The sequence below is a fragment of the Neovison vison genome, chromosome 5 (genome assembly GCF_020171115.1).
Source record: "Neovison vison isolate M4711 chromosome 5, ASM_NN_V1, whole genome shotgun sequence".
Taxonomy (NCBI): domain Eukaryota; kingdom Metazoa; phylum Chordata; class Mammalia; order Carnivora; family Mustelidae; genus Neogale; species Neogale vison.
Genome location: NC_058095.1, coordinates 59,945,736 through 59,972,610, shown reverse-complemented (window position 1 = coordinate 59,972,610; position 26,875 = coordinate 59,945,736). Strand labels below are relative to the sequence as shown.

At 44.4% G+C, this 26,875-nt stretch overlaps 1 protein-coding gene across 1 annotated transcript in view; it reads right to left on the bottom strand.

Annotated features, from left to right (window-relative positions):
* DNAH9 (dynein axonemal heavy chain 9) overlaps window positions 1-26,875 on the bottom strand; it is a 334,218-nt gene that overhangs the window by 60,168 nt on the left and 247,175 nt on the right. Inside the window, exons 54-59 of the mRNA XM_044249120.1 lie at window positions 24,924-25,046; window positions 23,812-24,016; window positions 22,675-22,839; window positions 17,341-17,481; window positions 14,118-14,288; window positions 11,810-11,932 (exon numbers count right to left, since the gene is read on the bottom strand). Of these exons, the coding sequence (XP_044105055.1) occupies window positions 11,810-11,932; window positions 14,118-14,288; window positions 17,341-17,481; window positions 22,675-22,839; window positions 23,812-24,016; window positions 24,924-25,046 (928 nt within the window). The remainder of the gene's footprint in view (window positions 1-11,809; window positions 11,933-14,117; window positions 14,289-17,340; window positions 17,482-22,674; window positions 22,840-23,811; window positions 24,017-24,923; window positions 25,047-26,875) is intronic.

The window sequence follows — 26,875 nt, the reverse complement described above, 5'->3', positions numbered from 1 at the left end:
AGGGGGAGGGAGCCACCAGAGGCGACCGGTGCAAAAGTAATACCCCGATACGAGCGAGAGTGCCCTGCGTCTGGGGACCAGCATTAACTCGGAGACTGGTTGAAAGCACTCCAAAAGAGCAAAGGATCGCGGGGGCAAACTGTGGGAATCGGGGCGGCTAGGGACAGGGGCTTGAGTCCCCGGTCCCAGATGGCCTCCCCGGTGCGGAGGCAGAGAGAGTGCGGCGGAGAAACCGGCTCCTGGTCCCTAAGCCGCCAGCGTGCCCCAGAGCGCGGGGTTCCGGCTCCTGTGAGGGGATGGGAGCCGCGCCGGTCTGCAGAACGCGCGCTAGCCCTACCACAAAGCTTGAGATGCGCGTGCACGTCGCTCCAGCTCTCCTGGGTTTCTAAGGCCCTGGGGCGCTTCTTGACCCGGGCCATTGTTTCAAAGTCTAAGCCTCGCGCCCGCGAAACTCTTCCCCGGACAGAGGCGCGCAAAAGCCCAGCCTGCGGCTTACGGACCAGCGCCCCGTTCTCAGTGCCCCAGACGCGCGCCCGACCCACAGCCGCCTCTGAAAAGAGGTGCGCGCAAGCCGGGCACTCCCAGCCCCGGCCAGCGGCAAAATCTCAGTGTGCGATCGCTGCTTGGAACCTCTCTGGCGGTCAGGAGCTCCCAGACAGCCGCCACTGCCTTGGCTTTGGGGACGAGCAAAAGATCCTGCGCCCCCAGGGTCTTTAACTTGGAACCTGCACTGCCAGCATCCAAGGGGGAATTTATTCAGCTTCTGCACCCAGACTGAGGCTTCTGAGTCGGAGATCAGGAAGTGTTCCAGGGTGCACCTTGACTGCACCAGAGTTGATACATCCAGCTACATCTGTTCAGTCTTCTCCCACCAAAATGACTAGGAGGAGGAATGCCCAACAGAAGAAAAATACAGAGGATGGACCTTCCGCAACAGAGCTAACGGCTATCAACATAGACAATATGTCGGAAAGAGAATTCAGGCTAACAATTATCCAGGCAATAGCTAGGTTGGAGAAAGCCATGGATGACCAAACAGAATTGATTAGAGCCGAACTGAAAGCGACCAGACAGGATGTTCACAATGTTAGGGCGGAGCTTAAAGCTACCAGGGAGGAGGTCCACAATGCTCTCAATGAGTTCCAATCCAATCTAAACTCTCTCAAAGCTAGGGTAACTGAGACAGAAGATAGAATTAGTGATCTGGAAGACAAACAGATAGAGAGAAAGGATCAGGAGGAAGCCTGGAACAAACAGCTTAGATCCCACGAAAGCAGAATTAGGGAAATAAGTGATGCCATGAAGCGTTCCAACGTCAGAATTATTGGAATTCCTGAAGGGGAGGAGAAAGAAAGAAGTCTAGAAGATGTCGTGGAACAAGTCCTTCATGAAAACTTTCCGAATCTCGCGAATGAAACCAGCGTTCATGTACTAGAGGCTGAACGGTCTCCACCCAAGATTATACACTCCAAAAAAACATCACGACACCTGATAGTCAAATTGAGAAGTTATAATTGTAGGTATAATCTCTTGAAAGCTGCCAGGGCAAAGAGGCTCCTTACTTACAGAGGGAAGCCCATCAGAATAACGTCAGACCTGTCCACAGAGACCTGGCAAGCCAGAAGAGGCTGGCAAGATATATTCAGGGCACTAAATGAGAAGAACATGCAGCCAAGAATACTTTATCCAGCAAGACTGACATTCAAAATGGATGGAGAGATAAAGAGTTTCCAAGACCGGCAAGACTTAAAAGACTATGCAACCACCAAGCCGATACTGCAGGAAATATTAAGGGGGGTTCTATAAAAGAGGAAAAATCCCAAGAATAGCATTGAACAGAAATATAGAGACAGTCTACAGAAAGAAAGACTTCAAAGGTAACTCGATGTCAATAAAAACGTATCTATCAATAATCACTCTCAATGTGAATGGCCTCAATGCACCCATAAAACGGCACAGGGTTGCAGATTGGATAAAACGACAGGACCCATCCATATGCTGTCTACAAGAGACCCATTTTGAACCTAAAGATACACGCAGACTGAAAGTGAAGGGGTGGAGAAGCATCTTTCATGCCAATGGGACTCAAAAGAAGGCTGGGGTAGCGATTCTCATATCAGATAAATTAGACTTCAAACTAAAGACTGTAGTCAGAGATACAGAAGGACACTACATAATCCTTAAAGGGACTATCCACCAAGATGATCTAACAATTGTAAATATCTATGCTCCCAATATGGGAGCAGCCAATTACTTAAGAAAACTGTTAATCAAGATAAAGAGTCATATTGATATGAATACACTAGTCGTAGGTGATCTTAACACGCCTCTTTCAGAATTAGACAGATCATCGAAGCAGAAAATCAATAAAGAAACAAGAGCATTGAACGACACATTGGACCAGATGGACCTCATAGATATATACAGAACATTCCACCCTAAAACAGCAGAATACTCATTCTTCTCAAGTGCACACGGAACCTTCTCCAGAATAGACCACATACTGGGTCACAAATCAGGACTCAGCCGATACCAAAAGACTGAGATTATTCCCTGCATATTCTCAGATCACAATGCTTTGAAACTGGAGCTCAATCACAAGGAAAAGTTCCGAAGGAACTCAAACACCTGGAAGCTAAAGACCACCTTGCTTAAGAATGCTTGGATCAACCAGGAGATCAAAGAAGAACTGAAACAATTCATGGAAACCAATGAGAATGAAGACACTTTGGTCCAAAACCTATGGGATACAGCAAAGGCGGTCCTAAGGGGAAAATATATAGCCATCCAAGCCTTGCTCAAAAAAATTGAAAAATCCAGAACACACCAGCTGTCTCTACACCTTAAAGAACTGGAGGATCAACAACAAATCAAACCAACTCCACACATAAGAAGGGAAATCATCAAGATTAGAGCTGAGATCAATGAGGGAGAAACCAGAGATACAGTAGAACGTATCAATGAAACTAGAAGCTGGTTTTTTGAAAGAATCAATAAGATCGATAAGCCACTGGCTACACTAATCCAAAAGAAAAGAGAGAAATCCCAAATTCATAAAATTATGAATGAAAGGGGAGAGATCACAACTAACACCAAGGAAGTAGAAACAATCATCAGAAGTTACTACGAACAGTTATATGCCAATAAGCTTAGCAACCTTGATGAAATGGATGCATTCCTGGAAAAATATAAACTACCAAAATTGAACCAGGAAGAAATCGACAACCTGAATAGACCGATATCTAATAACGAGATTGAAGCAGTGATCAAAAATCTCCCAAAAAACAAGAGCCCAGGACCTGACGGATTCCCTGGGGAATTCTACCAAACCTTCCAAGAAGAAATAACACCTATTCTCCTGAAGCTGTTTCAAAAAATTGAAGCAGAAGGAAAACTTCCAGACTCTTTCTATGAAGCCAGCATTACCCTGATCCCCAAACCAGGCAAGGACCATACCAAAAAGGAGAATTTCAGACCAATATCACTGATGAATATGGATGCTAAGATTCTCAACAAGATCCTAGCCAACAGGATCCAACAACACATTAAAAAGATTATCCACCATGATCAGGTGGGATTCATCCCTGGGCTACAAGGATGGTTCAACATTCGTAAATCAATCAATGTGATACAACAAATTAATAGGAGAAGAGAGAAGAACCACATGGTCCTCTCAATTGATGCAGAAAAAGCATTTGACAAAATCCAACATCCGTTCCTGATTAAAACGCTTCAAAGTATAGGGATAGAGGGAACATTCCTGAACCTCATCAAATCTATCTATGAAAGACCCACAGCAAATATCATCCTCAATGGGAAAAAGCTTGCAGCCTTCCCGTTGAGATCAGGAACAAGACAAGGATGCCCACTTTCACCACTCTTGTTCAACATAGTATTAGAAGTCCTAGCAACAGCAATCAGACAACAGAGAGAAATAAAAGGTATCCAAATTGGTAATGAAGAAGTCAAACTCTCTCTCTTCGCAGATGACATGATTCTTTATATGGAAAACCCAAAAGACTCCACCCCCAAACTACTAGAACTCATACAGCAATTCAGCAGCGTGGCAGGATACAAAGTCAATGTGCAGAAATCAGTGGCTTTCTTATACACTAACAAGGAAAATACAGAAAGGGAAATTAGAGAATCGATTCCATTTACTATAGCACCAAGAACCATAAGATACCTGGGAATAAACCTAACTAAAGAGGTAAAGGATCTATACTTGAGGAACTATAGAACACTCATGAAAGAAATTGAAGAAGACACAAAAAGATGGAAGACCATTCCATGCTCTTGGATCGGAAGAATAAACATCGTTAAAATGTCTATACTGCCTAGAGCAATCTATACTTTTAATGCCATTCCGATCAAAATTCCACCGGCATTCTTCAAAGAGCTGGAGCAAATAATCCAAAAATTTGTATGGAATCAGAAGAGACCCCGAATCGCTAAGGAAACGTTGAAAAACAAAAATAAAGCTGGCGGCATCACCTTACCTGATTTCAAGCTTTATTACAAAGCTGTGATCACCAAGACAGCATGGTACTGGCATAAAAACAGACACATAGACCAGTGGAACAGAGTAGAGAGCCCTGATATGGACCCTCAACTCTATGGTCAATTAATCTTCGACAAAACAGGAAAAAATATACAGTGGAAAAAAGACAGTCTCTTCAATAAATGGTGCTGGGAAAACTGGACAGCTATATGTAGAAGAATGAAACTCGACCATTCTCTTACACCGTACACAAAGATCAACTCAAAATGGATAAAAGACCTCAACGTGAGACAGGAATCTATCAGAATCTTAGAGGAGAACATAGGCAGTAATCTCTTCGATATCAGCCACAGCAACTTCTTTCAAGATACGTCTCCAAAGGCAAAGGAAACAAAAGCGAAAATAGACTTCTGGGACTTCATCAAAATCAAAAGCTTCTGCACAGCAAAGGAAACAGTCAAAAAAACAAAGAGGCAACCCACGGAATGGGAGAAGATATTTGCAAATGACAGTACAGACAAAAGGTTGATATCCAGGATCTATAATGAACTCCTCAAACTCAACACACACGAAACAGACAAACACATCAAAAAATGGGCAGAAGATATGAACAGACACTTCTCCAATCAAGAAATACAAATGGCTATCAGACACATGAAAAAATGCTCATCATCATTAGCCCTCAGGGAGATTCAAATTAAAACCACATTGAGATATCACCTTACACCAGCTAGAATGGCCAAAATTAACAAAACAGGAAACAACATGTGTTGGAGAGGATGTGGAGAAAGGGGAACCCTCTTACACTGTTGGTGGGAATGCAAGTTGGTGCACCCTCTTTGGAGAACAGTGTGGAGATTCCTCAAGAAATTAAAAATAGAGCTTCCCTACGACCCTGCAATTGCACTCCTGGGTATTTACCCCAAAGATACAGATGTCGTGAAAAGAAGGGCCATTTGTACCCCAATGTTTATAGCAGCAATGGCCACAGTCGCCAAACTATGGAAAGAACCAAGATGCCCTTCAACGGATGAATGGATAAGGAAGATGTGGTCCATATACACTATGGAGTATTATGCCTCCATCAGAAAGGACGAATATCCAACTTTTGTAGCAACATGGACGGGACTGGAAGAGATTATGCTGAGTGAAATCAGTCAAGCAGAGAGAGTCAATTATCATATGGTTTCACTCATTTGTGGAGCATAACCAATAGCATGGAGGACAAGGGGCGTTAGAGAGTAGTAGGGAATTTGGGTAAATTGGAAGGGGAGGTGAACCATGAGAGACTATGGACTCTGAAAAACAGTCTGAGGGGTTTGAAGTGGCGGGGGGGTGGGAGGTTGGGGTACCAGGTGGTGGGTATTATAGAGGGCACAGCTTGCATGGAGCACTGGGTGTGGTGAAAAAATAATGAATACTGTTTTTCTGAAAATAAATAAATTGGGAAAAAAAAACAAAAAAAACAAAAAAAACTCCCACCCATGTACCGGAATACTGACTCTGGCCCCAATCTTAAATTACCAAAAAACTCCAAGGTGGTCTTCCCTGGCTCTCAAGCCATTTTCAGACTACTTGGGAGTTCCCCTGCTCTCCCAGAAAGACTCACTATGTGAATAATAAACTCTTTAATACGCTCTTGGTATGTGTAGGCATTATTAGTCTTGACATTGGAACCAAATATCGGGTAGGGGTTCTTCCCTTTCCATTTCTCCAGAGTGCCCACATAAACATTAGTCACTTGGACATTTATCTGCAATCCTTCCATGACTATTCAACTATTCATGACTATTCCATGACTATTCTGCTTGTAAGTCTGGTCTCTTCAATGACATTAAAAGCCAGACTAAGTCCAAAGCACCTACCGCAATGCCATGAATTTCAAGGATCCCAATACATTCTTGTTATTTGAATGCATTCATTCATCATTCATTCATTGCAACATTTATTTAATGTCTACTACATGCCAGGTACTTGGGAATACAAAAGAAAACAAAAAAGGACACATGTCTTCAAGGACCTTGTGATCCTAAGTTAAGGAGAAAGAGGAGATGAGGGAGGCCTTAGTAGGTATACAGAATTCTGCTGGGCAGAGACAGAGGTAAAGACAAGGAAGGGGCATCTTGTAGGGTGGGGTCAGCAAGAGTCAACATCTGGAAGGGGAGATTGTGGGATGTGTCAGAAAGCAGGAGAAAAGTCTTACCTGTGACCAGGGGCAGGTAAAGTGGAGAAGGAGAGAGACCTTTGACCTGGGCTTGCCTTGGCTTATTTCCCAAGCAGATGAACGCATGTCCTATTTTTATGTGCCCTTTTCCATGGGGTCCATGGCCCCATGACTTCACCCTGGCCACTCAGCAGGGGATGTGCATCACTTGTACTGAAAGGAGGGGTGGGGAGTGGTGCAGGATGGAGAAGGGAGCTCCAGGAGGTGAAGGCTCTGGTCTCAGTGTCCACCCCTACCCCTCCCCCCTTAGGAGCCTCTTGTGACTCAGAGACTGTTTTAAAACCTTCGTGGGCTTTGATTTTCTCATTTGGAAAATGAGGCCAAGTCATCCTAGCTCATATTCTAATGCAGATACGAGTGCTCTGAAGACTATAAAACCCTCCCTGGTGCTTTCTCGGGGTTCCTACAGTTATTGGATCACACTTGTTGGTTTTCTTGCCCATCACCTCCCACAAGACGGTGAGTTCCCTGCGGGCAAGAACTTTCTTAGGCGGCTTTGTATGTCTTGGGCCTTGCAGGCTGCTTAGCACTTAGAAAATGTTCAGTTAATAAAGTTTGACATCTGCGTGGCCAGCGGGAGGGCTCTTGACAGGCTGAGAAAAGCTGCCTCTGCTGTAATTACTTCTCTCTGGGCTGAGGAACAGGCTCCCATCTCCCTCCCAGTTTGCACCACCATTAACCCTCCTGCACACCCATTACCCCCTTCGGTGCCACCACTCAATGGTGCAAATGACACTCTGATCAGTGTCCCCAGCTGCCGGACGGGGTCTGGGATGCACGTTCTTGAAGCCCTGGGTTGAATACAACGGCCCCATTTAATCTTCCAAATGAGGGAAAGGGATTTCTAGCCTTCTAATAAGCTAAATGAAAATGACTAATTAACCTAATTACATTGGACTATGTAGCAAAATACAACTGTGCTCAGCTGGCATCTGGAGGGGTTGGTAAGAGGTCCTTTCACAGGCTGACAGAGGCGTGCATCTCAGATAAGATTTTTATAATGAAGAAAAAGAACTTGCCCATTACCCAAGTTCAACATTTGGCGAGACTTAAAAAAAAAAAAAATCCTTACAGAGAATAAATAATAAAAACAGTGTTTTATCACCCAGATTTCACTCATTATTTTTGCTTATTCGTTCTTTTGGGGGGCAACAGAGCAATCGACCTTCCTCATCAGATAGTATTAAAAGACTTTTTTTTTTATCATGTCCCATTCAATCAATTTTGTTTTTTTAGGCTGAAATCCAACCGAACACTTAAAAGGAACATTTATCAAAGGTTTCGTTCATGAACACGACACGCTGCACTGTTTCCGTTGGACGGGTCTGGATTCCATATCAGGACTCACAGAAAGAGAGAGAAAGCCGCACGCATTTGTAAAAGCCTTTGAAAAGCCAGAGGCACCTAGCCCACAAAACCAAACAAAAAAGCAAAGCAAAGTGAAGCAAATAATCCATCTTGTGAAAAGAGAGATGGAACCAGGAGGCACAGCAGCTTCAGAGTGGAGGAACTTAAAATGAAAACAGTAGGGAGTGGCTTTGAATCATTTATTCTCTATGACTTCTGCTGCAGAGGGCTTGGTGGGATAATAGAGATGATGGCAACTGGACTTGACCCGAACTCACAATTCCTCAACGTTTTTCCATCAGTGGGCAAACGCTGTCAGGCACGACCCATGTCAACCACAGCGTACGTACAGCCCACAGCTGGTAATGAATCATCTTATCGTAACTCTTGTGGAGTGAATCGTGGTCCCCCAAAAAGATGCGTTGAAGGACTGACTTCCCAGACTTGTGGATGTGACCTTCTATTTGGAGACACGGTCTTTGCAGGTGCAGTCAATGTAGGATGAAGTCACTAGAGTGGGCCCTAAGTCATTATAAGTCATTCTTATAAGGAGGGAAGATGCAAAGAGACGCGGAGAGAAGACGGCCGCATGAAGACCTTGGGGGAATGGGCTGAGTCTGCCACAAACCAGGGAACACTGGAGCCAGCCTGCTGGGGACCTGGAGGAGGCAATGGAGGACCCTCTCCTAAGAGGCTCTGGAGGGAGCACGACTCTGTTGACAATTACATTTCAGACTCCCGGACTCCAGAACTGTGGGAGCACCCAGCTCCCGGTGCTTAGTTATGACAGCTCAGGGATACTACCTACTGCATCCGTTCACATTTACTGATCATTTATTGTCTGTTCGGCCGAACCCTGTGAGGTGGGTATGATGACAGCCATCTTGCCAATGAGGAAAGAAAAGTTCAGAGGAATAAGATAACGTGCCAGAGGCCACACACATTCAAACTTGAACTTGACCCTGGGGATGTCTGACTGCAGAGCCTGTGTTGACCAGTCTGTCACTGCACTACTTCTGCAAAGGGACTCCTGCAGAACTGATTTCCAGAATTTATTTTCCATAAAGGCGTCAAACGAGGAGGCACTATTGTCAACTCTAGGCCCCCACTGTCTGTCCGACAAGATAGTCAATGAGCAGGTGAAATGTGGCTCATGCGATCGAGGAATTGCGTTTTTAATTGTACTTCATTGTAATTATTTTAAAATTTAGGATTAGAATCTAGAGCTTGCTTTAGTAGTTGGAAAACTTTTAAGTATGCTTAGAACAACTGAGGTATATGAATCAATGATTTAAAAAATACATTTTATGAAATCTAAAAACATATCAAGTATTTTTTTTCTTAAGATTTCATTTTTAGGGGTGCCTGGGTGGCTTAGTGGGTTAAGCCTCTGCCTTCAGCTCAGGTCATGATCTCAGGGTCCTGGGATGGAGCCCCGCATCGGGCTCTCTGCTCAACAGGGAGCCTGCTTCCCTTCCTCTCTCTCTCTCTGCTTGCCTCTCTGCCTACTTGTGTTTTCTGTCAAATAAATAAAATCTTAAAAAAAAAAGATTTCATTTTTAAGTAATCTCTATACCCAATGTGGGGCTCAGACTCAATCCTGAGATTAAGAGTCACATGCTCTACGGACTCAGCCAGCCAGATGCTCCTTAAATATTTCTGATGAAAATTTAACATCTGAACTGAAATGAACTACTAGTAGAAAAAATACACACCAGGGAAATTAAAATCAAAACCACATTGAGATACCACCTTACACCAGTTAGAATGGCCAAAATTAACAAGACAATAAACAACGTGTGTTGGAGAAGAGGTGGAGAAAGGGGAACCCTTTTACACTGTTGGTAGGAGTGCAAGTTGGTATAGCCACTTTGGAAAACAGTATGGAGATTCCTCAAAATATTAAAAAGAGAGCTACACTATGACCCTACAATTGCACTACTGGGTGTTTATCCCAAATATATAGATGTAATGAAAAGAAGGGCCATCTGTACCCCAATGTTCATAGCAGCAATGTCCACAATCGCCAAACTGTGGAAAGAACCAAGATGTCCTTCAGTGGATGAATGGATAAAGAAGATATGGTCCATATATACTGTGGAGTATTATGCCTCCATCAGAAAGGATGAATACCCAACTTTTACATCAACACGGAAGAGATTATGCTTATTTGCCAGATGGGACTCGGAATGGCAAATGCAGTTAATAAATGAAAGTCAAATCACACCTTTATTATTTTGGCCACAACTATGGCTTGCCGGCCCAATCTGGCCCACCACCTGTGTTTGTAAATAAAGTTTTATTGGAACTCAGCCATTTCCATTTGCTTCCGTATTGTGTGTGACTTTGGCAGAGCTGAGTAGTTGTGACAGAGTCTGGCCCTCAAAGCATAAATATTTACTATGTGACCCTGTGCAGAAAGTTTAATGAATCCTGATTTAGATACAGTCCGGATTTAGATACAGATGATGAAAAGAATAGCAGCAGACCCTGAAAAAGAAGCTAGAAAGATATTTTGGGCAATGGCGGCCTGAATGGAATTAGCCTTGAATTTCCTAAGACAGTCCCTTTGAAGAGGGGAGCGTGTATATAAATATTAAGTTCTGGGCTTCCATTATAAAGTAAATCAACTTGGATGGCTCTTAAGGGAATTATGCTCTGCGAACCAGCCAGTCCACAAAGGTTACATGCTGTAGGATTCCATTTACATAACATCCTTGGGAGGATCAAATTATACGAAGGGAGAACTGCAAATAGCGGTTGCCAGGCATTAGGCGTTAGGCAAGGGAGCAGGTTGTTCTGGTTATCAAGGGCACCATGAAGGATCCCTACAGGGATGGAATTATCTGTATCTTAACTGCGGTGGTGGGAACATGAACCTTCATGTATGAGAAACTAAACACACACACACACACAGACATGCACATAAAATCTAGCGAAATCAGGGGTGCCTGGGTGGCTCAGTTGGTTGGTTGGCTGGCTGCCTTTGGCTTGGATCATGATCCCAGGGTCCTCCGATAGAGCACCACATCCTGCTTCTCCCTCTCCCTCTGCTTCCCCCTACCCACTCATGTGATGCACGTATGCATGCGTGTATGCTTTCGCTCTTGCAAATAAATAAATAAAATCTTAACAACAACAACAACAACAACAAACTAAGCCGTACAACATAGCAAGACAAAGGGCTTTGGGTTAAACAGGAACAGATACCTCCTACCTCCTGGCTGTGAGAACAGAATGCCTTTCTAAGGTGCTCAGTGAATGTGAGCTATTATTAACCACTGAGAATCCCAGGCTGGAATGCGTGTCCCACTTGGAGACTGAGTTGGGACTCTCCTGGACATGCCCAAACAGAGCCTGGCATCTGTTTGGTTCCTGGGAGCCCTGCTGCAGCATCCCCATGCCAGTCCCCGAGCCTCACAGAGGAGCTCACCTTCTGGCCCTCAGCACTGACAGGTGAAACGCAGCTTTGCTGAGGCCAGGAAGCTTGCGGGATCTTAGCATTTCCCCACATTCTGGAGGCAAAGCCCGTACCTTGCATGCTCCTGGCTTCTCCAGCAGGCCTGGGAAGGGTGAGCTCTGCTATGGGGTGCCAGGTAAAGACCCCCGCCTATGTTTAACACAGCTCTGTGCTAGTACCCCAAAGGGAGCCCTGCTGACATCATGCGGACACTTGTCAGGGGAAAATCTCTGAGAGATGAGAACCTGACTTCTTTCTGGGGGTCTTTTCTACTGACCTTGATACCACCCCAGGCCTGATGGGAGAGGAAGCTCACGGGACTGGTGACACCCGTCTGTCCTGGAGATCGAAGCAGGAAATCCACTTCTGCCGCATCAACTTCCTGGTTCATGAGGAGAATCTGCAATGTGGAAGAACGGTTTCTTTAGGGGGTTGGGGGCCACAGGGTTCTAGAGATCTTGGGGTTGGCACTCAAGGTAATTACTGCTGCTTTGAACCCTAGAGCTTGCCACCGGTTTTGGTTGTTGAAAGAGGGGGGAGGGGAAGAAAGTGAGTATCTGTGCAAATCTCTCCTGGGTGCGTGTGTATCCACCCCAAATATCAGAGTGACTTAAATGCGCCCAGTGAATGACTAGCTACCTTGGTTGGCAAGTATTTTGTACACCAGTCCCAAATGCCGTGGTGTATGTCCCCGCAATCACATTGAGACGGACACATACAAATGACGGAACTCGAGGAGAATGTCAGTCACATACAGATACATGTAAAACAGAAATGCCTACGTGAACCAATAACGCAAAAGGGCTTCCAGAATAGGGGGCTGCCTGGCAAGCAGGGGTGGGGGCATTAATTTGATTAAACCTACATGTGGTTTTGAACTGGGTGTTGGAGAAGCGAAGGGGTGGGGCTGTCTGGGCAGGAGGACAAGGTGCTCCAGGGAGGGGCCAAGGAATGGGCCAGGGCAGGAGGGGGGAGTTAGTGAGGTGTGTGCAGGGGAGAGTGGAACACTCTGCTTGGCTAGAGCTAACGATTCACACTGAGAGGTGCTTGGGGAATTGTCCTCCCCCCTTTTAAACGGTGTTCTGTGCTGTGAGGTTACAGATGGGAATGCTCACTAAGAAATAATTATTTGGCAAATTTGAGGAAAGCTCTCTTAGGAGGGAAAAAGGCCTGGTAAAATGAGGTTAGAATATTTATGAGGAGAGAAGAGCGAAAGCTAGGGTTGGGAGCTCCTTGGGGTTTGAGGGTGATGAGTGGCAGGAGAGAAGACAGTTCGTGCTGGGGTTTAAGTTCTTTTTTTTAAAAAAATTAATTAATTAATTAATTAGACAGAGAGAGAGAAAGAGAGAGATATCACAAGTAGGCAGAGAGACAGTCAGAGAGAGAAAGGGGGGAAGCAGGCTCCCCGCTGAGCAGAGAGCTCGATGCAGGGCTCCATCCCAGGACCCTGAGATCATGATCTGGGGCGAAGGCAGAGGCTTAATCCACTGAGCCACCCAGGCACCCCCATAAGTTCTTTTTTTAAGTAGGCTCCATGCTTGGCATGGAGACCAATGTGGGGCTCGAACTCATGACTCTGAGATCAAGACCTGAGCTGAGATCAAGAATTGGATGCCTGACCGACTAAGCCATCCAGGTGACCCAAATTAAAAAAAAATTTAAGTAATCCCTGTACCCAGTGTGGGGCTCAAACAACCCCAAGCTCAAGATTTGCATGCTCTGCTGACTGAGCCAGTGAGGTACCCTGAGTTCTTTGTATGATAGCCACACGCGTCTGGACTGGAGAGGGAATACAGGGGGTAAGGGGACAAGCCACGCTAACACTCCCCCATGCACTCAGGCTTCAGAACATGCCCATGTTGTCAGCCCAGAATAGACTATCCAGTGTTTAGAATGGAAAGAGGTCTTCAAGACAAGCTAGTGTGTGCTCCTGCTAAACTTATGGAAAAAATTCCCAATCCTAAATGAGATCCTAAATGAGATTACAGGGATAAATGCAAGAAAATAAGTTTTCGTGCCTTTTTGATGTTGAGAATAAGTGAAAGACAAGGTTTTTAAAATTAGCACTGGGGGTCCCTGATGCACCCAAACACTTGGAAATCAGAGTTTCTGAGGACCTTTTCAAGGCCAAGGCTGTCGTGGCTATGAAAAGACATTTGCAGTTAACATGGGAAGTTTGGCGCATTGAACTCGTCTCTGGAGGTAAATAAATAATGAGAGATGCTGTAAATTTCTTACAGCATCTCAAAAAAGGATCTAGTTATTGGTATGGCCATTGAGTTTCATTGTTTGTGCCACTTTTGGGTTGCTGGGTCGTGGAGGGCTATGCTGATCTGAGGATCTGAGGTCACCCAAGGTAAACAGGAAGTACAACAGTTGATCAGACATGGCCGCCAAGAGTGGGACAACAGTGAGGCAACACGCATGCACCATATTGGACCTTCTTGTCCAACACTTCCGCTTAGAGCCAAATAGTCATCACATTCTATGGGAAGCGGTGTGAATAGAAGAAACGTTCTTTACTCCTGCTGGTTGGGCACTGGAAAATGACCTCTTTTCCAGAAACTTCTTCAATCCGCATTTACCTGAAAGGTAAGCTGGGTAAGGTAGGTCAGCTTGTCACACTCGAAGAGACCACGGGTGGTGTACTGGTACACCGAGAAGGTGATGCTGTCTATCAGATTGGTCACGCGTTCCTTGAGGCTCTGAACTGGAGCAGCCTTCTCCACAGCCTTCCTGAAGACGATGCTGAATGCCTGGGGACAGGAGGGTGGACACTGGTAATTTACACAGCTCTCTTTGTACATAGCTAGTAGACTTACCTGGGAAGAATACTGTAATTCGCCTGCCACAGAAATGACTTCCCAGCAGAGCCTGCCAAGAAGGGACTGTGGCCATCAGACAACATGCTATTAGCTCTTTTCTTAGTTTGCTTGTATGAATTACATGGCTACAAAGTGGGCAAAGCTATGGGGCATACAGTCGAGAGCCTCCAGTTTTGACCAGTGAAAAGTAATTATCCAGTAGCCCAAATCATTAAATTAGATCCAGTAAGTTTTGTTGGATAACTACCCTCCAAAAAGAGTACACACAGCCAACAATAACCAGTTGGGCTTAATGATCCTAGCCAGTAAACTCCACAATTCTTGATGGTAGAACCAAAATGTGTTGGACAAATTTATTATCTTAAAGAGACCCCTGTAAACGTTGTAGGCCCTCAGAATATTTTCAAATTAATTATTTTTTCATTTGGGAATGATCAGAACCTCACGTATTGTTTTTCTTCCTATGAACTGTGCATTCATTTGGAGAGTCCTCTTATGCATTCCTTATTTCCTGATAGACACTTCCTGTGGTCAGGGAGCAGGGTGCATAGCCGGCTTTGGCTCTATCTTCTGAACATGAAGGCTTTCGTATGAAATACAAATTTACATGAATCAATTTTTCATTACTTTAAAGTGTACAGCATTTATAAAGATATTAGGAATGCTACATTTTGAATGGGATATTTATACAATGCATCATTAAAGAAAATTGAAATAAAAAGATGATTGGGCCTTCTCAGTTCTGGCTATGCAGATTTCCAGTCTTTTCTCTTTTTCCCTTTTGTGGCTTTAAAAAGAGAATAAAAAAAAGTCTTAGGTCTTTCTAAGATCAGGCATTTGAACCTCAATGGGAACCGATATAAAATCTGTGTCTCGGTATTTCCTCATTTGCAAAATGGGGGGAAATATGAATTCCTTTATTTCCTAGTTCCATGGTCTTTCTTGTTACTGAAACCCTTGTAGGCTTCCTTCCTCATTCGTGTTGAGGATTGTGACAACATCTTCTGACCACCTCAACCCAACCCCCTGGGATGTTTCTCCACACCTGGCAGGGTGGGGATTGGACTTTCCTTTGAGAAATGCCATTCTAAGAGCTGGACCCCTCTATGTAAGGCACACAACAGAGGGAGCCGGGCCTTCCATCAGTCCTGGACTGATGGACACCTCAGGATACCCTGAGCACTTGGCAAGTGAAGTCTCATTAACCCTGTCTTAGCCTTTGGCTGAGTTTTGAAGAAAAATTGCAATCAAGTAGGTTCCATCTTAACCATGTTATGAGCTTCCAGGCTGGTTCACAACTGGCTCTCAAAGAGTTTTTGCTTGCGTAAAAGGAAATAGACACACTGGAACACATTCCTACTCAAAACAAGTTAGAGGGCTGGGATGTGCCACACTGGCCTGTCTCTGGTTTCTGTGCTCTGAGAACACCTCTCCTTTCTCTGCCTGGAACAGAAACTAAAAATTTCAACCTCAGACCAAAGCCAAGACCAAGGAGACTCCCGTGGTTGGTTTTTCTTCCAATCACACAAGGCTTCAGGGTGTACTATTGTTTCAGAGCCCCTGAAGACACTTCATTTTGTTATGATTAAGTATTTAAATCTGCTTTCAGTGATCAAGCTGGTCAGCAATTCTTAACAGCAGCACGGGGCCCCACAATGCCCTCCTGCCCCAAGTAGCGCTTCCAATGATGAAGCAAGCCTCTATGAGGATATTATTGCTTTAAGACAACTTACATCATGTTTCAGAACACACATTTTCATGGGTTTCATCTGATATCTTTTCAACGGCTCTTAGAACTAAGGAGTGATCTTGTAGTTATGAGGCTTATCATCTAACTTTCATACTGTCTTGAGATACTTTATAATTCTTTTATCTGCCGCTTTGACCTGAATACAAGCCCAAGTACTAGATTTATTGTAAAAACATAAAATATTACATATTTATTAGTAATTTTTTAGAGGGAATGGGAGGGGCAGAGGGAGAGAGAGAGAATCTCAAGCAGGCTCCACGCCCAGAGCGGAGCCCCATGCAGGGCTCCCATGACCCCGAGATCATGACCTGAGCCGAAATCAAAAGTTTGGACACTTAACTGACTGAGCCACCCAGGTGTCCCCAAACCATAAAACATTATAAACACATTTCATGTAATCTGCAATTGAGGGAAGGGGCCCCAGAAATGGTTAAATGCCACCTATAATTTAGTGAGCCCCAGGTACAGGAGACGTCCTGATTTCCCACCTGCTCACCTCCATCCCCACACCCTGGCCCCAAACTTGGTCAGAGTTTACCTTCACAGAATGAGCTGTGTTCTCTGAGTATGGGTGTCTATCTTCTGTTATGTCAAACAAGGAGGTTGATCAGAAATGCTCCTACCCACAATGTCTCTCCACCTGTGCTCTTTTCCTGAATACCGTCCCAGAGGAAGATATACGTTGAGTGACTTGCTTAAAATTTACAGGGCTTTATTTTTTCATGAGTGAGTTAAGTTTAGTCAGCACTTACAATTTGCTGACGTCTTTGGTTTAGAAAGATTTCAGCAACCATAAAGCAGTAGCTTTGAGGATATTAGAGTAATAAGACAAGTCATTTAAGGCTGGACTGCTATTATTGCCTCCTTTGGTCCTTAGTGGGTATGGATGGCATGTACCTTTGATTGTCCCTCTATCCTATTTTAAGCTCTTTGGTGGCGGGGGTCACTTCTGATATTTCTCCGTCCTCCTACCACAGCACCTCCTGTGTCATCTGTGCTCGCTGAGTGAGTCAGGCTGTGGCATCTCGCATTCCAGCCCAAGCACCTGTGAGTCCTGAATGCCCCAGTTAAAGAGATGAGGACCGTAACATGGGTCTGAAGACACTATAGCTGCCTTCCCGGACTTGACCTGGAAGACCTGCCCTAGCTAATGAAGCCTATAGACAAGCCCTCACGGAGAGTTGTGGGGGCCGTATTACGATGATTATGCAAAACAAAGCAGGTGTAGGTCACCTTGAGAGAAAACTGGTACATCGGGTGGACCTTGCTGAGGTCGTTCATGACGAAGTAGAGCAGAGAGGCTCGGGCAGCTGCCGGCCGGTAGTGCTCTCGGGCCTCATTGATTTCCACTTCTGTCACCTTGGCCTCTTGGACCTGTTGGGGAGGGAAACAGTGGTGCGTTGTTCCAACCAACCCATCCGCCTGGCTTCTCTGTGTCAATACACACGGGTCTGGGTACAGGGAGGCAGGAAGGGTCTGGGGCGGGGCAGGGGGTGGATAGCAGCTAGAAGGTTAGGAAGCTGCCACGTTAATTAATTAATTAATTAATTTAATTAGAGAGCACATGCATGTGTTTGTGCATATGCATGGGGGGTGGGGCAGAGGGAGAGAGAATCCTAAGCATGCTCCACACCCAGTGCAGAGCCTGATGTGGCGCTCAATCTCATGACCCCAGGATCACCACCTGAGCCAAAATCAAGAGTCTTGCACTTAACTGGCTGAGCCACCCAAGTGCTCCATGCTGTGGTAATTTTTTTTAATAGTGCTTGAGTGAGAAAAGAGGCGACATACTCTTTCACGAGTGTGAGTGCAAGCTCTTCCTGCTGGGAAGTGTGGGCCATGCAAGCTTCTGAGCTTCATTTCAAATGAGAAAGATCTCACAGAAAAAAACATATATAACTTGAAAAGAAAGAAATAAACTTATGTGTGTATGTATGTATGTATATTTACATATACATTACTAGGAAATAACCAGAATTCCAGGCAGTGAAAATCCAGTGAAAACAGCATAATGGAATTTTGTTTTAATTTTTATGAAAGAGTTAATATGTAAATTCACAAAGAGGATTCCTACCTTCCTTCCTTCCTCCTTTCCCTTTCCTTCCTTTTCCCCTTCCTTCCTTCCTTTTTTCTTTCTTTTTAACAAAAATGTAATGCCAGTGTAGTAACGTTCAGTGGCATATTGGCTTCAGGTTACAAGACAGTGATTCCACAACTCTATACGTCACCCATTCTCATGGTGAGAAGTGTACTCTCAATTCCCATCAACCATTTCACCCACTCCTCCACCTGCCTCCCCTCTGGTGACCATCAGTGTGTTCTCTAGAGTTAAGGGTCTACATTTTGGTCTCTTTTTCCTTTGTTCATTTGTTTCTTAAACTCCACATATGAGAGAGACCATATGGTATTGGTCTTCATCTGACTCCTTCACTTAGCATTAAAGTCTCTAGATCCACCCATGTTGCCAAAGGATCTCTTTCAATGGAATGGTTTATTTTCAGAAAATTTCTTATCACAGGGAAAAATGAGAAAAGAGACCTTAGCATCAGAGAGGGATTCTGAAAGAACATGCTGCTAAATACACACCTCAGTATGACCTGCTTTATGCTCCAGAAGAATGAAACCAATGATAATTCATGAGAGTCTCAAAGGAAAAAGTACAACAACAACAACAACAACAACAATGACCCCCTTTGAAGATGAGCTTGCAGTAAACAGTTACAAATTCAGAAAGAAATGTTGACCAAGGTGACAATTAGAAACCCTCACTCTGCCCTCTTCCCCCAAATCCCAGAAGGATTAACATTCCAAGAGCTGAAGATCACTGAATGGTCTATAGTTCACCATTAACTATTACTGCTTAAGAGCAGTAGAGATGGAAGAAAGCATAAAATCTGGACATTAGAAACAGGAAGACAGACTGCCTTAAAAAAAAAAAAAAAACCAAAACAAAACCACACAACTCACTAGGATTTCTAAAAATAAGAATTCAGTTATTTAAATGAAAAACCAGTGCACAGGTTAAAGAATGGACTAGCATCAGAAAGAGAATATGCAAAATAGAAGACAAATTGGAGGAAATTGGAACAAAAGCAGTTCAGAGAGAAAAAAGATGAAAAATATATAAGAGGTTGTGAGAGTTGGCAGACAGAATGAGAAGATTCAAAATACACCTAAAAGAGGTAAGTAGTGAATAGAAAGAAGCAACACTTGGAGCTATAATAGCTGAAAATTTTCCAAAATTGAGATCAGAGCTCATCAAAGAAACAGTCAACATCAAAGAGAATTTACTATCTACAGACCCTTGAAGAAATATTTACTTCATTTAGAAGAAGATTGAATCCAAAAGGAAGAAATGAAGTCTGAGAATTTCTTATATACATGGTTAATCTAAAAAACAAAGGCCATAAAAAAATGGCCACCTTGGGAATATTGGGAATATTACATGGAACTAAAATATTAAACAGTAACAGAAGTTGGGAAAGGATGATCAAAGCATTCTGAAGTCCTTATATTGTTTTGGTTAGAGGCCAGATACATCATTAGACTTTGTTAAGCCAAAATATATATTGTTAAGTCACACATAAAATGAAATACAATTTTCATATATAAATGAAACAAGATTCATCAGTAAGATAAAACAAAGTAAATAACTTTAAAATCAGCAAAGGATAAAGAGGAGAATAAAGAAAAAGCAAAAAAGGAGAGAAAACTAAGTATGGTTGCTAGAAAACACAAATTAAGACAGTAGAAAGAAATTCACTCTATCAATAATGTTAATAAATGTAAATCAGTTAAATTCAGCAGTTGAAGACGTAGATTCTTGGAAGGGGTTGGACTGAACAGAAATCATACAATTACTCAGAATGGCGTTCTTGAGATCCATTCATAGATCGACACGTTTCCAGCTCACCTGGATCCTTAATGCTGTCCATGAACTGTGTTTCCAGAGCCACGTTTCATTCCTATTCCAGCAACTGCAAACCTTCACTCCGCTCTCAAAGCTACCTACCTCACCACTACTCCTTTACTCTCAGCAGGTGAACGTGACTCATGCTCTCCCCGGTTATACAGAGACCAACAGAAGGAATCTCCTTCACTTCTGCCTCTCCTCTGATTCCTTTAAGTCTCCGTCTCCCTAGCTCAGTTGCCTACATGGATCCGTGGACTACGCATCTCATTTCTAGACTCATGTTTGTCCCCAGACCCTACCACATCGGAACCAGCTCTCCCTCTATTTATTTATTTATTTTTTAAAAGATTCTATTTATTTGAGAGAGAGAGAGAGAGAGATAGCCTGAATGAGGGGAGGGGCAGAGGGAGAGGGAGAAGCAGACTTCCCACTGGGCAGAAAGCCTGACATGAGGCTTGATCCCAGGACCCCGAGACCATAACCTGAGCCGAAGGCAGATGCTTAACTGACTGAGCCACCCAGGCACCCCTCTCCAACTTTCTAAAGACAAGCTCGTTGTCTGTGACCTAAATGACATTTCCCCTGACTTTCTTATGTCCTCCACTGTATTAATTGTTCCTTCTTTTTCCTGTAAATTAACATTTTCTTCTTGACTCCTGCTTTTCCTCTGTAATCCATGCATCCTCCCACCTCCACGAGGATCAGGCATGCTCAGTCTGTCCCACCTCAGGGGATCCATGTTCTTAAGTCACCGTCCTTTCTCTGTCCCCCATTTCAGTTTGACTTCTTTAAAGGGTTGTTTATACTTACCTTCCCTTTCTCAGCTCCCATTTGCTCTCATTCTAATGTAGTCTGGCTTCTGCTTTCACCAAAACCACTCTCCCCAAGATCACTGATGACTCCTTTTTGCAGAGTTCAGTGGCCACATCTCAGCCACATCCTATTTGAGTCCTCAGTACCATTCAATACCACTGGCACAACTTCTTCAGATGCTTTCTCTCATAATCTCTGTCGATCCTCCAACCTCTCTGCTCTACTCCAGTTCACATCTTCTGTATTTCTCTTCAAACATATTAGTCTTCTTCAGTGCTCTATTCCCAGTCTCATCACCACAAACATGTCTCCTGGGACTTCATCCACTCCTTGTTTCAATGACCAACTACTTGTTGAAGACTGTCAGCATTTTATCACCAGCCAAGATTAAATATCCAGAAACCCATAGCACAGACCTATGCAAATGGCCCAAGGTGCTTGGAACTCAACAGAACACAAACTAGAATGATAATTTCTTCTCATCCCCCAATTCATTTATGCTCCCATCTTTCAGTTTTTGGCACCAATACCTAGCTAGGTGTTTATTCCTGGAATCTGAGACATTTCCTTGACTAAAACTTTTTTTTTTTAAATTTTATTTATTTGACACAGAGAGAGACAGAGAGAGAGAGAGAGAGCAAACACAGGGGTGTGGGCAGAGGGAGAGGGAGAAGCAGACTTCCTGCTGAGCAGGGAGCCCAAAGTGGGGCCTAATCCCAGGACCCTGGGATCATGACCTGAGCCAAAGGCAGACGCTTAACTGACTGAACACGCAGGTGCCCCTGAAACTTTTATCCACATATAACCATATGTGAATTGGTTTATGTCCACCTCCCCATCCCTCCTTCCCAAGACAGTGGAACTTCTACATACTTATTGTACAAACCCTGCACCCTCATATCTGGAGATACAGAGAACCCGCAGTAAAACCCGGTGGTCACCCAGTGGCCATGGAGACGATGTGAGGCTGGACCTCCTTGTTCTCAGTCTCTCACTCCAACCTCAATTTTCTATTATTCCAGAGAGGGCATGAGCCAGACTACCTGCCCTCATTGTTACTTTTCATTTTTCTTACCCTGTCCCTACCTGGAACAGAGGCTTTGCTATTTGGAGAAATCTCAAAACTCTGACAAGGAGTGTATTCCCTCAAAGGTGTACTGTTATCATTCTGAGCAGGGCTGTCATTGCTCCTCTGATTCAGGAGCAGGGCTGGGAACGTTCCTGAGCCTGTGTAAGCAGCAGCAGCCTGCCCACGAAGGGCGAGGGGCTCGGACACCCCCACGTCTTGTCTTCCAGTCCCCCATGGTGGAATAAAAGCCTTCCAAACCTTGTGACATGAAGGAAGGAAGTCCATTCAGCATTGTCAACCGTTTTGGAGAGCTGAGCTTCCTGAGAATCCACCCGAGTTCTCTCATGGACACTGGACTTGGGAGATCTTTGTGGGTAGGTGGGTTTTCTCAGGGTGCAATCATGCCTGAACCAGCCAACGCTCAGAGCAGTGTGACTTCTTAGCTTTGGGGCCATTGCACAAGCTGCTGAGGATGAAGTCTGAGCTACCATCCCCTGCACGGAGGACGAGGCCGGGCACCGACTTAATGCTCATTAGGTGTCCCCAGGGCTGAGCTGCCAAACGCCATCTCCCAGAAGATGGGGACTCCCTAACATGGGGTGTGAGCTGGTCGACTCAGGAATCCTGCCTCCCTGGACTTTCTAGAAGGAATCTGGGAACCTAGAAAAGCCATCTGGGAATTCTAACTTTTTTTTTTTTCCCCCAAAACTCAGAACTCAGGGGCTGGGAAGAGGGTCTTGCCTCCCAACCTTGGCTGACACGGCAGTTTTACCTTCTTCTCAACTTCGGCAGCTGTCTGCTTGGTGGTCTCCAGGTTCTCCACTAAGGCTGTGTCCCCCAGGAAGTTCCCAGATGCTGAGGAGAGGCGAGACAGCAGGTCATCTTCTAACGTCTTCAGGGTGATTTTGAACCCATTCTGCTGCTTCGTGAGATCTGACTGTAGACATGGAGCAAGGGGGAGTCAGGTGTGGAAGTCCAAAGGATCCTAAATAAATAAATGCTATGGGGTCAAGTTCCTTCCTTCAGATGGATGAAGTGGGAAGCCAGATAGCTTGAGGCCAGACAAGCAGATGAATGGGATCCCAAATGCGCCATTTATTAGTTATGTGACTGTGGGCTAAATTCACTGCTTCTTTTTCTTCTTCTTTTTAAAAAGATTTTATTTATTTGACAAAGAGAGAAAGTACAAGCAGGGGAAGCGCAGAGGGAGAGGGAGAAGCAGACTCCCTGCTGAGCAGGGAGCCCAATGCGGAACTCGATCTCAGGACCCTAGGGTCACAAATGAGCCAAAGGCAGATACTTAACTGACTGAGCCACCCAGGCACCCCGACTTTCTGGTTTAAATTAGCTCTCTGACTCTTCAATAGAACAATACATTATTTTCTTGAAAAGTCTTGTCACTACCTCAAATGACATTATTTTTTTTATTTACGGTGATCTTCTATGTTCCTCCACTAGACTGTAAGGTCCATGAGGGCGGGAACATAGTCTTCCCGTCCGTGGTATTTTGTTGTAGCAGCCTGAGTTCACTAAGACCCTCTCCTCCCACGGTGGTTACTTCTGGACTCATGTGGGGGCCCAAGCATGTTCCTAGCCCTGGGCCAGGCTCTGCTGTTGGTGACAAGAGTGTCTTCTGCTCTCCCTGATGTCTTCGGCCTCTCTGGTCCTTGCCTTGCTCTATTGTCTTTCCCAACTTGACATTCAGGCAGCTAAATGGTGCTGGGTACCCCCTTGCCGCCCTCCCCAAAGTCTAGCAAAGAACCGTGATGATTAGCTCCAGGAAAAGCAACGAACCAACCAGGCACATAAGAGAGAAAAGCGAGCAACCCCAACCCTCGCCCGGAATGGGGAGCAGGATGTGGGGGCTGAGCATTTTCGTCCTCCCTTCCTTGGTGGGTAGCCCACATACCTTCAGCTGCTCCAGGTCTGGCCTCTCCATGCTGACCACAGCGGCCAGCAGCTGGTCCTCCAGGCCGTCCCTGGTCACCGTGAAGTTGATGAGTGTGGCTTGAGCCTGCAGTTCAGGCTGGTAGTGAGGGTTGGCTAGCTTGGTGTGAAGGATGAGCCGGAACTTGGGATTGTATTCACACTCTTTGTCTCCGATTTTAATGAATCTGGAACACAAAAGGTCATGTTGGAGGTGGGGGTGCCTTCCTGGGAGATTCGGTCAAGGACAGAATTCTAGATGTTTTTTGGCGAGATGTTAGCAAACAATATGGCCACATTCGGATTCCTCCCAAGCATGTCTAGATTGAGCCCTGAGATCCTTGTTTGCCCTAATGTGGGGCACGGGGGTATGGGGGGTGCAGGTGGGGGGTGAGAGACTTTCTCATGCGGCCGCCATGTTTGATTTGGCGTGCCTGACTCTTGGGAGGGTCATTCACACTGTGGTCCAAGTAGGCTGGTACATTATGAGAATTTCCCAGCAGATGGCACTAAAGCGTTTGCAGAAAAGGACACCAACAGTTCGCACAAAGGTGCTTTATAGGCTTGAAAGATAGGGCGCCCTTTTTTCATGGCTGGCCTGGGCAGTGGGTGAAGGTCCAGAGTGAAGAAACCTTCTGTGATATTTTTCTTTCTATCTCTCTCTATGTGCCTGCTGTCCTTCATCCTCTCTCGTCCTCTTCCTTCTGCCAGACACTTGCTAAGCCCTGATCCCTTGCCAGCCCCCCAAGCAACAGGGGCTCATCAAAGGGCCAGAGCGCCGAGTTCTCAGAACCCGGGAGTCTAGTTTGGATAAAATCCTCAGGCTCACAAGTCAGTCTGTGTTTTGAGCACTTCCTTTCTAAAGTTCCTCCGAAACCATGCACTGTTCCCACATAGGAGGAAGTCAAGGACTTGATTGAGGGGCGCAGAGTAACTCCAGGAAAGTTTCTCCACAAGTCAAGGGCAGCTGAGGATTTCCCTCGCGGAAGTGAGAGAGGGGTGCGTGCTGTGAGGGGATGGCGGGGAAGAGCAGACCTGCTCACGGTTCTGGGACCCCGCTCCCTGGGAAGGATCAGCGACAGAGCGGAGCCTTACCGTCCTTTCTTGATGACCTCTCTCCCAAGCAGGGGTCCCAGAACAGGATCAATGGACTCTTCTAGATTTTCGATCAGCACCACGTCTCCGGCCTCCAGGGCACGCTCTAGGGTTTGGAGGTAGCTGGGGAGAGAGTTGGGCAGCGTGAGTCGGTGGTAAGGTACAGATGTGCAGAAAATGTAATATGACAACCACGGCCTCTGTGGCAGATGTGTGGGGCGCAGTTCCCTGGGCTGACTCCGGTGGCCCCGTTTTCCTCTACTTAAATGTATATTTCTGTGATCTTGTGCAGTTTCAGAGATAAGAAAACATGACAGAATATAAAAAGGATATGAAAATGAATGTGACCTTTTCATCGGTCATTCACATTTTGGTGTTGAAAGTGTGTTTTGATATATTTTCAAGTTGATTCCTTTTATTATACTTTATTTATAATTTATGTTTGTACTTGTATTTATTTATTAGTGGATTCGTACAGCACATTTGTTTTATAATTTGGTTCTTGGGGATAAAATGTATCGGAAACATTTTCCCAGGTTGTTAAATACTCTTCTGTAACAATTTTCTATGACCAGATGTTAGGCTGGACTGATATATCTTAATTTTTTTAAACAACTAATTGTCAAACCCAGGTTATTTAAAATTTTTTAACATTACACAGAGTTTAATAAACATGTTAAAAGGTTGATTTTTCTCTAAATAGACTGGTAAGTTTGATATAACTCCAGTTCAAATAACATACAACAACGAAACTACAGAGACTGACCATAAATCTTAAAGTTAGTAAAAGAATAAGGATGGTAAAAAAGAACTAAAAGGTCCTGAAAAAGAAGAGGAGGGACTCATAGTAGCTAATGCTGAAATATTTTATATACCTTGAAGCATAGGTATATGGTATCCTATGTATAAGATATATAGGAAGAAAGTGAAAGGATTTCAGCTACCAAAAAGTTAGCAGAGTTCTTCTCTGAAGCATGAATCACAGGAGTTTTAAATTTCTTTTATTTTGTAACAGCCACCCCCCCGCTTTTTAACAATGCAACTTTTCCCCAATACATTATTATTTTTTTTAAAGATTTTATTTATTTGACAGAGAGAGATCACAAGTAGGCAGAGAGGCAGGCAGAGAGAGGGGGAAGCAGGCTCCCTGCTGAGCAGAGAGCCCGACATGGGGCTCCATCCCAGGAGCCTGAGACATGACCTGAGCTGAAGGCAGAGGCTTAACCCACTGAGCCACCCAGGCGCCCCGATATATTACTTTTGTAATGAGCTTTACCACAATAAATGTTGCCAAATATAAACCTAGGTAATCAGAGGCCAGTATAGTATTATATCAATGGAAAAGACTGCTTAATAAAATACTGTAATGTAAACTGTCATCTCTAATCAATTGAGGAAAGGATGGAGAATTTAATAGATGGTACTGGAACAAGGGCTAACTACTTGAAAATGAAAATTAGGTCTGTATCTTCTATAGGGGCCTAAAATATATTTCAGGTGATTGGATTTTAATGTAAAAAAAAACTTACAGAAAAACCTAAAAAATATAGGTGAATATTTATAATTTCTGGAGAAAGACTTTTCTAAGCACGATGTATGGAAGAAATGGATGACATACCTGGCTTAAAATCCTGCAAACAAAAAAGCCCCCCCAAACTGTCATAGATCAAATCCCACAAATAAAATCAGAAGGCAAATGACACCTGGAACAAATTTCCATTCATATGATGAATGGAGACTATACTTACGAGTCTTAACACATACTGTGTATTAGAATATTTATATTCAGATAATACACAACAAATCCAGAAAACTATCCAACAGAAAAGTGGGCACACAGAAACACAGAATTAATGGATACATAGTTACTGTGGGCGTGCTGTGTGTCAGCACTGTCTTTGGTACTAGGGATCTAGAACAAGCAAAGAGGAAAGTGCACCGGTGTCTAAGGT